The sequence below is a fragment of the Fusarium oxysporum genome, chromosome VII (assembly GCF_013085055.1).
Source record: "Fusarium oxysporum Fo47 chromosome VII, complete sequence".
Lineage (NCBI taxonomy): Eukaryota > Fungi > Ascomycota > Sordariomycetes > Hypocreales > Nectriaceae > Fusarium > Fusarium oxysporum.
In genome coordinates, this window is record NC_072846.1 from 1,355,960 (window position 1) to 1,370,794 (window position 14,835).

The 14,835-nt window shown below is 50.1% G+C and overlaps 4 protein-coding genes across 4 annotated transcripts; 3 read left to right on the plus strand and 1 right to left on the minus strand.

The window, feature by feature from the left end:
* Positions 1 to 1,722: 1,722 nt before the first annotated feature.
* Positions 1,723 to 5,571, plus strand: FOBCDRAFT_139322 (uncharacterized protein; the record flags this gene model as incomplete). The annotated part of the gene is made up of 1 exon (XM_054705615.2): positions 1,723 to 5,571. The coding sequence occupies one exon, from the start codon at positions 1,723 to 1,725 to the stop codon at positions 5,569 to 5,571; it is 3,849 nt and encodes a 1,282-aa protein (XP_054561590.2).
* Positions 5,572 to 6,296: 725 nt separating this feature from the next.
* FOBCDRAFT_276687 (uncharacterized protein) lies at positions 6,297 to 7,505 on the minus strand (the record flags this gene model as incomplete). Its single annotated transcript, XM_054705616.1, has 1 exon — positions 6,297 to 7,505. One exon carries the CDS (start codon positions 7,503 to 7,505, stop codon positions 6,297 to 6,299), a length of 1,209 nt encoding a protein of 402 aa, XP_054561591.1.
* A 2,486-nt stretch (positions 7,506 to 9,991) lies between these two features.
* FOBCDRAFT_139879 (uncharacterized protein) lies at positions 9,992 to 11,012 on the plus strand (the record flags this gene model as incomplete). Its single annotated transcript, XM_059608065.1, has 4 exons — positions 9,992 to 10,062; positions 10,208 to 10,463; positions 10,500 to 10,676; positions 10,851 to 11,012. Coding segments are annotated over 4 exons (666 nt in total), but the record flags the coding sequence as incomplete, so codon positions are not given.
* A 702-nt stretch (positions 11,013 to 11,714) lies between these two features.
* Positions 11,715 to 14,692, plus strand: FOBCDRAFT_295851 (uncharacterized protein; the record flags this gene model as incomplete). The annotated part of the gene is made up of 2 exons (XM_059611871.1): positions 11,715 to 13,952; positions 14,024 to 14,692. 2 exons carry the CDS (start codon positions 11,715 to 11,717, stop codon positions 14,690 to 14,692), a joined length of 2,907 nt encoding a protein of 968 aa, XP_059467510.1.
* Positions 14,693 to 14,835: the final 143 nt, after the last annotated feature.

Here is a 14,835-nt window from a genome sequence, read left to right on the forward strand (position 1 = left end):
CCTCTCTGAGCCACTCAATTGCGATATGGTTGTCTGTCCAGCCGTTATCGGACGTGATATAATACCAGTCGGCCACCTCCTTGAGCTCATCGATAAACCACTGTTGCTGAAGTTCTTTGCCTTTGAAGATAATCCCCGGTTTCAGAAGACGGCCAGTTGCCGTGACGGCCTCGATAAAGCTAGTCCAAGTGCGGGACTGGGAGCCTTTGAGGAAGGCCTTCTTCCTTGGATCACTACTGCCGACAACCAAAGAATCCAAGCCTAGATTCGCAATAGATTAGCTAAATTCTTGGTCAAAACGCCAGATACTCGCCAAATCCGGCCATTATACCGCCCTCATCAACGTTAACTGTGTTCTCCGGCTTGATCCAGCCATATTCACTCTCCCGGATATCAAAGTACCAATTGACAGCGGTCGGGGTAAAGCAATTGAACCTCGACGCCTCCTGGCGTTTTCCTATCTTTGTCTTTATGGATGGATGTCGTTTCATGAACCTGGCTAGCCAATGTACACCGACAGGCTTTTCCCTTCCTTGTTGTCGTAGGAGGGCATTGACGGTGGCGCGAACTTGACTGTGAGAGGGAGCATAGCCCAAGGCCTCTTGCCGAAGTATCCATGCGACTAATCTAGACTCTTCAGGTTTGGATAACAGCTGGGCAGGCTGTGTGACCTCTGACCTTGACGGTAGGCCCCTTAATCGGTCCCCGAGAGTCGACCGAGGGATCTCACGTTTCTGGGCGGATTTGTTCTGCGAGAGGCCGTTATCCGTGACATCTAACATTGCTTCAGCAACTTCATCCTCTTTATAAGACACGCGTGGCATTTTTAAGGCGATTGTTAGGGGCTGCCGTCGGGAACATTGGAAGGAGCGTCGGGGAGGCTGGGTGTCAAAGGAGACGTTTTGACAAATTTTACATTGGTCCCGTGCGACCATACTGCATACGTAATCAAAAAAGCAATGTGATGATATCAGACGGAACGAACTCCCCAATACAACAGACATTGTTCCATGCTAATAACTTCAATTCTGGTCAAATACTGCGTAAGTGAAATTGGGCATTTTGTATGAGGAAACTTTTTTTTTGCTTGCCGATAGGTGGGTACTGCCGGTAGGTGGGTACTGCATGGTATGCCGCGTTGCCCTTTCTCCCAGCCCTGCTCAAGTCAGCCAGCATCTCCGAACGAAGCATAACATACCTGCTGCTGAGCGACGTCTGGTGACCGATCTTTTGAAGGATCGCATCTCACCACTACAGAGCCCATCTGAAGCTCCCGTACGACAAGATGGTTCATCCCCAGACCCGAACCTACACCTCGTCCACGGGTTTAGGTGCAAGTTCTGCATTGAACGTACGGGCAGCTCCCAGGTCATGTCTCGTCACATAACTTCGGCGCACGAGAAACAAAGACTCCAGCTGGGAGTGCGAAGGAACGCCATGTATGAACCCGTGTTCCTGCAAGCGTGGACTAAAAGTCGTGATGACTGCTACTATTCTGCGCTCCGAGACATCCACGACTCGGTACTTCCGGACTCTGCGCCCGCATCCATTTGCGATGTGCCGATCACTCGACAAGTAAATGGCTGGACATGCGGTGTCATAGTCGTGGAATATACCCGACGATTTCTGACCGCACGAGAGCAGTATTGTAGTGAGGATTTGATGATAGAAGATCAGCCCGGGATACTCGACTGGACACAGCAGGAGCCGTATTTGTCCGAGATGCAAGACCCAGACTTGCGAGAGGTTGGTGCTATATCGTACTGGATCGAGGTGATATCGCAATATTTGGGCGCAACAACAAATCACAGTGCCACCTCCGTCGGCAGCAGGAGGAGTAGTAGTAACGATGCAGTTACCATCTCAGAACCGGCTGACCCTGCGCTGCTCCTGTTCCAAGAGTGGAGCAGACCGGTAGGATGTACGTCCCAGCAACATGAAGAGGACCACTCCTCCCAGTTGGCGGATGCAACTACAAAGCGAGGCGTCTCTCCAAACTGTTCTTCTCTATTAGATATTGCAAAGAGGTTAGAGGGTGTGACTGGGGAGGATGGCACAAACGGGCCACTACCTTGCGTCCTTGACCCAGCGAAGGATCTCTTAAGGTCCGGCATGCGGGAGTCCTTATCATCGGACGCTGACCCAACACGCTATAGCGAACCCTGCAAAGCCGCCATGGAAGGCTTGGTAGAGGGTGAACAAGATCCGCCCTATCTATGCATGCATTCCAACCATAGCGCTCGACGTCTGGAAGATGACAGGATATCGTCGTCCTACGACATCGATAGTCTTTGCAGCTTCCCCACGTCCCTTGGCGTGGCCCGGCTGGGGATTCAGTGGTACACTCAGTCGCATGTCACGCTCAACCTAGTCGACAATGTCCATCTGAGCATGGAAATCCCAGGTACGCGTGAGCAAGATGGCACAGTGACAACCCAGCCTCTCCATACCATCCCCAACTACTGCCTTGGACGTGTCATTGGCCTTGCGGATACGTTCATCTGGGCCTTCTTCCCTGCCCTTTTCTCCGGCAAGCTCTCCGATCCTTATAGCCAGACCTGTATTCCCAAAAAGAACTTCGTGCACTGGTACGAGGAGGTGATGCTGCCCGCCATACAAGCTGTTGTCGATGACAATAACATACTCCAGTATATCCCAAAGACACATGCCATCGCGTCTTCGGACTGCAGTGCGCCCCGGGAAGCGTTAGTAGCTCTGGCGGTGGCGGAGGAAGAGGAGGCCGATATGGAAGAAGAACTGGATGGGTTTACCGGAGCGAAAAGACGAGACGGTCCGGCCGCACAGCCAGGGTCACGACGCAAGCACTTCTACGTCACGCTTCAGTCCCGCTACCTCGCAGCTTTATGGGAGGAGATACATTCCAGGGCTGCTCTCTGGCCTGAATATGCAGGGTTGCGACTCTACATGGCTGCTAAGAACACCAAACTGACATGGATGCGGCCCACGTTCGAGTCGGCACTCGCGGAGTGGCAGCACCACTGGAATTCTGCGGTTGACGAGGCGTACATTGATCCGGAAGTCACTTACATTGACATCGGCCGCCAGATGACCCCGGCCGATACAGGACCACATGGGCGCGTGCTTATCTGGCGCCGTTGCTGCATGGATAGGCTCTGGCGTCGCCGGCTACAGTGGAGCCGGATCCAAAATCGGCTGTATCATCGTGAGGAAGACGCTTGCAAGGACGAATCGGGCAAACGTCAGGCTCCGCCAATCCCCAGGACGACCTATCCGTTTGTTACTCTTCGTGATGCGAGAGACATGACCATCACTCCTAGTTCATCAAGCTGGGAGCTTCGAAATGGTCTCGTGTATAGCCAGTTCTACAACCTCATCAAGGTTCCCTTCGATGCAGCTAAGCAGTACCCGTTCCAGAACCGCCACACCGAGAGCATGGCGCTAGACCCATCGTACCTCAGAGATCAACGTAACTCCACACGAGGGGCACATGCCCACCAGTCCCGAGTACAATGTGCCTACCGTCTGAGCAAGCTCCGTATTCATCGCAATGTTCCCGCTGTCGACCAGAATGAGGATGATGATGGTGATGAGATACAACATGAGGGATCAACACATCATCCTTTCACATATGGTATACGTGCAGAGGATAGGGTATCATTGGCCCTTCTACGGCGCATCACTGGTCTGTTCTCATCTAGCCCCTCGCAAGATGGGTCAGGCGATGATGAAGATGAAGAGAGGGACCATCCATTCTTCTCCGTTTCTTCTCAAACGATGGCCCGTTTTCTCCGTGCTAGCGTCAATCGATATTGTTTTCTCTTCGAGTATGTAAAATCGCAGACCAGCTTGAAATATTCACTTCCCGAGACTGTTGTCATGGCAGCAGCGCTTCGTGGACTTCGGTTCAGCTACGATTGCTCCCTCATCGCGAAAAAATCGGTACTCTGGGGAGATAAATGGACGTCGACGCAGCGTGTTAGGGTTGAGGGTGGAGAGGCACGGATCACCAAGGTAGAGCGAGAAGGGCTAGGTCTGAACAAGACGTCTACGTCGCATGGCTTTGGTTGGTGGCTACCAGGGAAGTTTGACTGGAGTATCTGGCGGTTTGCTTCCGATGTTGGCGATCGGCTCGCCGTAGGCAACGACCTCCTACGTCAGGATTACAAGCGTCAATGGAGAGTCCTCAAGGATATTCGAGATGTCCACGTTCGCATGTGGCAAGCCCAGAGTTGGTTAGGGCGATATCGAGTGCAGGACGACGCGGTGGCAAAGAGACTGTGGCTCGAATACCTACACTCCACAGTCATCGAACTCTTTCAGCGGGATGTCTGGCGTGTGGCCTTGAAGAGCGTCAGCTGGAAGACGGGCTCCGATGTGACGGACGAAGCGTCGATGAAATATCCAGAGTCTAGCCCACCAAGCTTCTGCTACGATGGGCTATCGAACCTGTTCCACGACCGCCAACGTGATGTGAGCCACACGAGACCGCACCTTGTCGCTGGCAACAAAATACGGTCGACAAGCATGAAGGATCTCTTCGATGACCTATTCTCGCCGAGCTCTACCGGCACGGCTATGAAGCGTCGGAGAGGGTGGGCTTCGCTGCCCTATCGTATCGCGACTCGTCGAAGCATCGAGCTCGTGGAGATGGCGCTTGGGGCGGCGGCCGCAACACAGTGGTACGCACAGCTTAGGCGAATTGTGCTATTGACACATTGGATTCTGCCCTGGCCGTCAGACACAGAGCTTCTAACGACGACAAAAGAAAGTAGGGCTACCAATCTCAAACGCCGGCTTACTTGGGCCTCGGTTGTCCACATCACTCCATCTTCCAAGTCTACAGGGCACGTCGAGCCTGCTGTACCGACGCGAAAGGTCAACGACGCAGACCGTCAGGTCTCCACTCAAGACGATCTATCGCAACTACTATCGGAAGCATGCAGGCGTCGGTTCGGGGATAATGGCTGGGCAAGTAGTGCAGACAATACAAAACCGTGCTACCACTGGTCCACTGGAGACTTGATCAGCAGCACGCGCGACTGTATTGGAATTGATACGCTTCGACTTGGCCGTGCTGTTGGGGCATATAATAGAGGTTGTATCTTTCCCGTAGTAGAGAACGGCCATCCGCCCCAATTACGGATGGTCACGCGTATTCGAGATAAAACCCTAGACGAGCTCAGCCAGGTTTTCAGCGAGCTACTGGAGGTTGGCAACGTTCATCCTAGCTCTCCAGGGGGGAGCATCACACCCGAAATTGGACAGTCTCGCGTATCATTTTCGCGTTCCGCGATATGGCAAGCTGAGCAAGAAGCTTCGAGAGGTCCAGCAGCACAGCCACGAGGATTCCGTTATCTACAGCTGCTAGCTAGGAAACGTCCACGAACAGCGGAGGAGCGGGAAAGACTCCGGAGACATTTCCGACGACGTGGCTGTGTACGAGTTGGTAAGGTTGTCGTCGGTACGGATTCGATCCATTCGGACGATACGGGTTCGAGCGCGCAGACAGAGGAGACAGACCAGTCGTGGAGACCACAGAAACGTTTGAGAAAGGCAGTCAGGGACCAGATGATAGTCAGGCTAGAGTAATGTAGCAATCAGTGAATATCAGTCAAAGCGGACAGAGGGCTTCTCCATGATAGATAGCGCAGTAGGTACCTTCCATCCTTATGGCGAAGATAACACTAGTTTGAGCTGCACTGTCGAACTAGACGGGGGTGAGCGGCATGAATGTATGCAGAGCGTACATGATGGGGTGAGAACTATAGGTGCAGTACGATGTATTTTTTTGCGTAATTTTAAGGCTACCTTTGTAGCGCACACGTGCATAAAGTTATGATCGCAGCTGCCGACGGATAGAAAAAAAGCAAGCTGTTAGGTCCTAAAATCCGGACAAGGTTTATTGTTCAGGTGGAATAAGTGGCCGAGGCTTGACGGAAAATGGTGCAACTTTGGCCTGTACTATACCTGGACCGATTTTTCAAGACCGATATCATGCTCGACTCAGAAATTCTATAATGCGCGCTAATTAAAGAAAAGAACTCTACATAATACTAAATACTAGATAGCCTCAGTCAAAAGGATGCTTTACGGCAGTTGCAGTATAAAATACGCAGCGACTTGGAATGGGTGTATGGTATAGGGTAGTTAGATGGTGTTGGAAAAATGAGGCAGCATGGACCTTTATGATGAGACTTGGAAAAAACTACGTCGCGACTCTAGCATTATCATCACCACTCCAATATGTATTTTTTCACGTAAGATGCATCAATATTTATGTAGGTATGCTAAATAGTACAAGCCGAAAACATACTTCAGTATATTTCCCCACAGTATTTCATGCCACGACGAGTTCCTTCTTCTTCAAGCCGACTCAGCAATCTCTTTTTTGCGCCGGGACTGGATGCATCTTCCTTCAAGATAAAAGGCACAGCGATTTCCTCAATGAGGTTACAAAACCTATGAATATCGTCCGTTTTAATGTCCCGTTTTGAACGACAGACGAAAAGAATGCTTCCCTGGTGAAGGTGACGTCGGTAATCAGGCGAGTGAACCCATTCTCCACCCTTGACAGAAGTTGTCATCAACAAAAGCTGAGCCAGAGGATTCTGCAGATCATCAGCTGGAGGCGTCTCATCGTTGTTGGATTGATTGTTGCTGTAAGACTTTGCAACGAGGTCTACGCCGAAAAGCGCGGGAATATCGCACGGGTCATCACCCTCTAGGTTAAAAAGAGGGTGCGTCTTGGGCACGGCCACTTCCACCAGCTGTGGCTCCTGTCGACTGATCTGATCGCGGAGGCAGTTGATACGGACACCAACAACCTTAGAGATCCTGTCGGCTAGCACGCGCTTGGAGAAATGGTCGTCTTGGCCAGGTTCGATCATGCTACCGATTGTGTCCCTATAATAGCCCAGGTAGTCTATGGCATCGCGGTAAGCAGTGAGGGTTATATCAGTTGAGTGGCGTGGTTCATAGCCGGTCCCCTTCCTCATAACTGCAACGACCGGGCCCTTCCAGATAAATTCGCCCCAAGTATCGCCAATCAGAGTTGGGATTGTACCATGGATTGCCTGGTTCATTGTTATGTTGCGGGGTGTCACATCTGGATCCAGGAACCAGAGGTTGAGCGTGTTCTGCCAGCTGGATCTTCCACGGAGAACATTGCCTTGCACCTGGCGCAAGCCGCGTCCGATATATCCGTCGTTCCCGGGGATATGCAGGAGCTGGTCGAGGACTGGGTGGAAGTAAGGCTCAACCTCGTACTTGTCCTTCTTGGTGTCTATCCATACAATGGAAGGCCTCTTCTTGTCCATAGGGAAGAAAATGGCAAGATAGTGTGTCGGAGAAGGCCGACTGGTATAGTTGTCTTGGGCCTGCTCTGAGAATTTGGTGCAGAGAAGGCGATGGGTACGCCAATCCGTTTGCTGACATTCAAGAGAGCAGTAGGCGGCGGAACGGCAGCGGGCGCATCGGCTCGCCTCGGAAGAGCCGCAAATTGTGCATTGGACGTCAATGTCCATGATTGGAAGCGGGCGACCGGATTAGGGTTAAGGAGTGCGAAAGCAGTAATGAAATGTTTGGGAGAGAAAAAAAACAAAACAAAAAAAATCGGAGATATGCTGGGTTAAATGGGCGGCGGTTGTTTTTTGCTTATTCTGTGCTTTGTCTATCCATTACTTTAGGGGCGCGCGCATAGCTGAGAAATCGGGCATGTTTGTTTATGGCTTGGTGACTAGTTCAGGGGCTGTCGCAGTCACAATCACGGCAGCTAGGATGACCAATGCCGGGGTGGCAGGGATAGCTGCAAGGGGTGGCTGGGCGGGTTCAAAACTGAAGCAGTCCCCCAAATTTTGGAGTCGCCCCATTTCTCCACTTTCAACTACAACCAAAGCTCGGAACCGGACGAGCAGCGACGATGAATATACAGCAGCGAAGCGAGAAGGATTGATGATCGCATCGACAAATGCAATCAGTTGGGTTTAATTTTACTATCGTCTGCCTTTTCTTTTATTTTTCTTCTTAATTTTTTATTTTTTATTTTCTATTTTTTTTCCCGTCTTCTTTTCTGTTACGGCTTGGTCCGACGTAAGCTCTTACAGGCAGCTGAAAGCACCACCATAATTGCTACAATAGCAGTTATAGCCCAATCTTTTGCCCTGTGGCGTGATGGTTAGGTGCGACCGTTACATTTTCTTCCTCTTCTGCTGCTCTTTCACTCTGTTGAGATCAGCCACAGTCGAACCCTCACCAATCTATCTCTCAGCCTGGGTTGTAGAGATAAACGCACTACCATGCTGGGTCTAGGCAATGATGCTAGGGTTGAGAGAGCAGACGGATAGCCCAAGTGGGATATCAGTGAGGTCTGTGGGTTGTCTCGGCTGGCTCGCCCTGGCTGTACGTATATGTAGTGCGTGTTCGATTCGGAGGGTTCCTATCGGACGGAGTTTACGAGTACATTCATGCTCAACTGGTTGTTTGCTCGCTGTTGGGCTAGAGGGAGATATTTGCAGCCAGGATTTGGTGTCCTGATAGGAAAGCCTAGGGTATCGCTGTCGTGGGATGAGCAGGGGGCAAGCGGGTGATTAAGGTCCTCTGAGTTGTCTGTAAGAGTAACGAGATTGGTAGGGGGTTTGGGTTTGAAGGGGAGGGGAAGATTCGGGTTGGTATGGCTTTGATGTTTTACCCGTAACCCTAACCCTATCCTAGCTGCGAGGCGGATACAGGTCTGAATCCAATGGAAAACACATATAAAATAAAACCACGCTAATGAAGACAGGGACCTGAATCCATTGCCCCCAACGGATACAGGTCGCCATCATCAAAAGTTGGAAAAAATAACTTTTAAGATAATGCATCAATTCGTAAATACCAGGACATATCGCATTTTAACTTTTAGCCACAGAAACCAAGTATTGCGGTGTTGCGATCAGTTTAAAATTCAGTTAATTGCATTCAGCGTTGTTGAAAGTGGATAACAATTAGCGAATCATTTACCCCGAGTTGGTCCGTGCATTCCAGTATGCCCGGGTGTAAGTGAGGGAGAGCAATGGAAATATAAGCGGAGAACAGCAATTAAGCCAAATCAATTCATAAGGACAGCCAAGTCGTAATAGTAAACACAAACATATATCACATTAGTATTATCACAGTCCGTCAATCCATAGTAGTTATTAACCCATAGCAATATATACGACCAAGTTAGGATTAAGGTTTAAGCCATAGCAACCGCAAAAGCAAGTATATTAATAGATACAAATAACAATTAACGTGGTTGATAAGCATGCTGACCGGACAAGTATACTGACCAGCTTAACCTATACCATAAAAGCTAGTTTTTAAAAGCCTATACAAAATTCAAGCTAAGCCTAGAATAGCTATAATTAAAATATTATTTATTTAACTACTTAATAAAGCTTTATTATTAATAAAATTATTCTAGCTAATTTATTATACTAGTTATATATAAAAAAGCTTATTTACACTCTTTACACTGTATAAATAAGCTTTTCTATATAAAATAAAATAGCTAAAAGTCTAGGAAAAATATGTATTATTAATAGAAATATAATATAAATAAAAATAATTTTAGTGGATTTTTAGCTATTTTATTTAAGGTAGCTAGGTGCTATAGGGTAGGCTATTTTTAGCTGTACAGTGCACTGGTCAGCATACTTGTCTGGTCAGCATGCTTATCATATACGTTAACAGTCATCAAAACAAAGCAACCGACAATCAATCCATTAGCATTTAACAGTTACAAGCCAACGGTATCAATCATGGATAACATAGGGCCATTTGTAAAACTGCCCGAGTTTCCATTTGTTATTTGCAAAGTATGTCGATATGCGTATACTGGGAAGAAAGTAGAGCAGCATTTGAGGAAGCATCACAAGTCATTACAGGCAGCAGAACGAAGCAAGATCATAACAGCAATCCAATGCAACCCCGACATTATCCAGAAGCAGAGCGATTTAGCAACATGGCCACTGCCACCACCGACGATTGACCCCATACCATTCATCCATCCGCCAAGCCCGAAGCTTGGATGCAGCGAGGAAGGGTGTTTACACGCGGTTGGTACGACACGAGGTATGCAAGAACATTACCGGGAAGAGCACCGATGGATCAATCCCCGAGGGAGGGGGGGGAGTGCCCAGAAGCGAGCCATAGAGGCACAGCAGGTACCGTGGCGTATCGGGGTCCAGTGTCAACGGTTGTTCAGTAGCGGGCCGGGTAGCAGTTGGTTCGAGGTCGGGTTCGGTGGACAAGCCAGCCAAGCAGCGCCCGAGGAGGCGGCCATCATCGACCGGATGAACCGGGCGATGGAGCAGCAGCAGCGCCGATTCGAAATGGAGGATAAGGAAAAGATCAAAGCGGCCGATGCAAGGATGGATGCCAATGCGTGGTTAGAGCACGTCGGGTGGGCGACGCATTTGGAAGGATTCGACCCGGAAGCCATGCTGCGGTTAACCGATCCGGTAAGTGAGCATGAGCACGCATTACAGTTGATACAGGACAGTTTAATGCGAGTGATGAGCCGGGCCCGCGCCATAGCCACGCCGGCGCAGGTTGGCAGCCAGGCATTATTCGAGGCGCAGCGGAAAGAAGTGGATAAGAAGCCAAGGCGGCCATTTGATAACCGAATGGAGGACGACACGTGGGCGCGTTACACGGCCGTATGGACCAAGTTGGTGTGTTATATATACCGTGCGGAGGCCATGGCGGATGAAGATAGGCCCGGGTATCGATTGTCGAAGCGGCAGAGCGAGTCACTCGATGAATTGAGTGAAATTGTCGAAGCATATGTCGATGATCCGGATACGCGGCCATTGGAAGAGGATCAAGTAGACAGGTTGACATTACAGACCGTGATGGCATTATTGGACCACCGTTTAGCAGCCGGGGAGTATCGCAGCGCCATTATCAGCGGATTAGCGGTGATGGGTATCCGGAAGGATGGTGGTTGGATGGATGTGTTGGATTACACGCCGATATATTCCGCCGTCATCAAGATCGCCCGTGCCTAGTGCTACAGTCCAAAATCAATTGTTGTACAATTGATTTAATTTACTCCACTTTACAGGGGGTAGAATTGATTTTTGACCGGGGGTAGAATTGAATTTCGAAAAATGGACTAGCGTTGGGGTAAACTTGATTTTGACAGGGGGTTGACTTGGATTTCTGATTGGTGCTTGGCCACACGTTCAGGCAAAACAACACTTTAACAGCAGCGCGTCAAGTTTTGATTCTAGCTTGCCAGCGTCTATCGCGACAAATGTGACAGCCAGCCAGCAATTACTATTGATTTTATCCAGAAATGATTCGTCAGACCATGGCACTCAACCCTACTGTACCAATTACCACTGGTAATGGCATCCAATACCACTTTTCGTGGCCCGTGCACCTTCCTCTTTTAGATTTTTGGGGATTTGGGTCGCAATACAAGAATATTTGGTCCGTGCGCCCTCTCCAACTTCCCAGGACCCCTGGCACCGATTCCCTGTTACCGCAAATAGGAAGCATCTTTCATGTTGCAAAAGGATGCGCTGGAAACTCAATTGTAATGAATATAATTTGGGAGTTTTAGCGCCGTGCCTCCTATTCACATAATCTCATCAGACCTAAAAACCACATGCCGGCAGTCATTCCACTTGGCGTCCTTGACCAACGCTTTTTTACTTGCCGTATCCTGTTGCTGACGGAACCGGCCACAAAACAAACAAGGGACAATGTCTGAAGTTGCAGTACTTTCACAGTTCAACCTCTCTACCGACCCTCATGCTCAAGTGCTCATATGCTGCCATGACACATGCCGCATCGCCCTTCTCCCCAGTCCTGCCCAAGTCAGCGAGCATCTCCGAAAGAAGCATAACATACCTGCTGCTGAGCGACGTCTGGTAACCGATCTCTTGAAGGCCCGTATATCGCTACTACAGAGCCCATCCAAGGCTCCTATTCGACAAGATGGGGCAGCCTACGACCCGAACCTGCATCTTGTTCACGGGTTTAGGTGCAAGTTCTGCAACGAACGTACGGGTAGCTCCCAAGTCATGTCTCGTCACATGACCCCGGCACACGAGAAGCAAAGATTACAGCTGGGAGTGCGTAGAAAAGCCATGTACGAACCTGTATTCCTGCAAGCGTGGACTAAAAGTCCCTCGGGAGGACGTTACTGGATTGTCGAATATGGCGGGTCTACAATCAGACCAGTCGGGGGCAAGGAAGTTTGCGACCATCTTGAGGGTGTTTTCGAGCGCGAGAGAGAACGACAAAAAGACCTGTTAGGCGGGGGCTCAGCGAATGGGAATGTGACTACTAGGGACTCACGAACCACATCATTCACGGATCTCAGGCCCTGGCTGGAGAGAACCGGATGGGAACGGACTTTTGAAGGAGTCAATCGAGAACTGCTGAGAAACCTAAGCGCTGCACCCTCTCCTGCAACATTAAGTCGGGGGCTGATACTGGAGGGCGGTGGTAGTCGCGGTGGCCCTGTTCGTCCCGACGAACAAACAACAAGCTCGGCGGATGATGAACGCAAAATCACTGCTCTTATTACCGCCGTGGATTTGGTAATGAGCCGCTGCGAGCAAACGGCACGGACAACAAGCAGAAGTCTTCTGTGTTGGTTGCGTAGTGTACGCCCCCACGGGTGTTATGCGAAGCCTTTCACATTTGTAGGAAAGACGGCAAGCAGGAGGAAGTACATCCGTCTTCTCAAGCGCTTCGTTGCTATGATCTTTCGAGCTTATCGCCTACCTGCGGGGATTCGACAGCACCAGGCCGGCATCCGTTTCAAAAAATCACAACTTCGTTTGATATCAGTACTGTGGAACCACGAAGGCTGGACCCAGCATGATGCTTTGAACGAGCAGCTTTGGCGAAGTATGAAGCTATCTGACGGGGCCGATGTTGAGGTTGATCGAGATGTAGAGAGCACTGATGGAGAGGAGGGTTGTGAAGATGAAGACGAAGACGACAGCGACGATGAGAGTAGTGTCGTGGGTGCTGAAGACTCCGAGACGGATGATATGGATGATGAAGATGACGAAGATGACGAAGATGACGAAGATGATGAGAGTGAAGAGGAAGATCACGGCCGGAAGAACAAAGCGATGAGGAGTTCGGGCGGGGAAGAAGTATCACCCTGGGCCGAAGAGGTGCTAGAACTCCTATTCGGACTAATCATGGCATTTTGCACTGAAGAAGTTATGGATGGTCGCCCAGATTCAACGCTGCTGGTGTATTTCAGTGGTGTTCTTGGATTCTCGGCTGACCTCACTGGTTTCCTTCCGGCCAGGTCATACACGTCTAACCTTGCCGCGCTGATATACATACAACGCCTTCTCTTCCTCGAGTACGCTGTACCAACGCAGGACTACCCTCGTCTTGGAATTTCGAGACGCCCTCGGACGAATCAGCTCGCACGCCTGCAGAATGTTCGTCAGGAATACCTAGTCCTCGGATCACAGTCACCATTCGAGGAGTTATTCTCCCTACTCGCATTTGGAAGGGCAATAGCAGGCTCAGAAACACCTGCCTTCCTCCTCAAATGGAGCGATGACGGTCAGGTTGTGTCATACAGAGACGACATTGCGGTTCACATGGAAAAGTTCCGACGTCTCCCGAAGGTGCTTTTGGCGCGCGCGGAGGCTCTTTGTGAGCTATTGATGTATGGGTGGAAACCTCCATGCGATCTCGCCTCCGTCAAAGACGATATGGCAAATACGACACACGAATTTTCATTCGTTAGTCACCCGAAGAACGGGCTGGCAGAGGCTTATTTGGAACTAACCTTAAAAGCTTGCACCAGTCAAGCGGACTCCCTTTCCCGCAAAGGGCGATGGAACCAGAAGGCGATATTCGAATACCTGAAGAAGGAAGAAGCATTGCGCGAGAACCTGGCAGGTCTGATGCTCATGACGTGCGGAGGTCAGCCCCGTTCACCAGACCTGCTCAGTGTCCGAGTGAGTAATCACAGGACTAGCGAGCGTGGCCTTTACATATACAACGGCTATATGATCTATGTCACCCGTAGTCAAAAGCAAAGCGCTCAACCAATAGGGAATTCGTTGTTGCTCGGTTCTTCCCTTCCCAGGTCGGTCACTTGGTGTATATATACCTTGTATATATTCGTCCTTTCGTGGATATGCTTGCTCGAGAGCAATTGCCGAATATCGATGGCTGTTCCCCTTTTTTCTTCCGGAGCCGGCCCGAGTCTGACAGCCCCCATTGGTCCACTGAACGCCTCACCAAGATAGTGAAACGCTTCACACGACAGGTTTGGGACCAAGGGATTAAGCTGCGCCTCTTACGACAGATCTGTATTGGGATCGCTGATAAACACGTTCGTGAGGTGAGCCGTCCTTTTAACCGGTTTGATGACCGGACGGATAATGCGGATCGAGGAGTGGTATTCGCCTGGTCGAGCGGCCACCGCCCGCTACAGCGAGCGAGGACATACGGGCTTGATGGGGTCTTCCCGACGCATCTACAGCCTCAGTTACTTGAGCGTTACGAATGGGTGTCAGTTCGTTGGCACGAATTCTTGCACCTACCCAGTAGTTATGCCTCTAGGCTTGTGCACGCTGGACCTGATCCTACTACTGTACGCAGTCGTAGTGGTAATTCGACGAAATACAACAAATCTGGCCCGTGCACATTGCTGGATTATTCGTGTCCTTTGTATTTCATTAAATTACCATAAATTCTGGTCCGTGAACGCATAACATCTCTCAACCTTCCCTTTTACATCCTATACACCCTTTCGTCTACGGCACGATCCAAATACCATAAGACTTTTAGTGTAATGGCTGACTGCACTCTTTTTGATAACCTCCACCTCTTCTA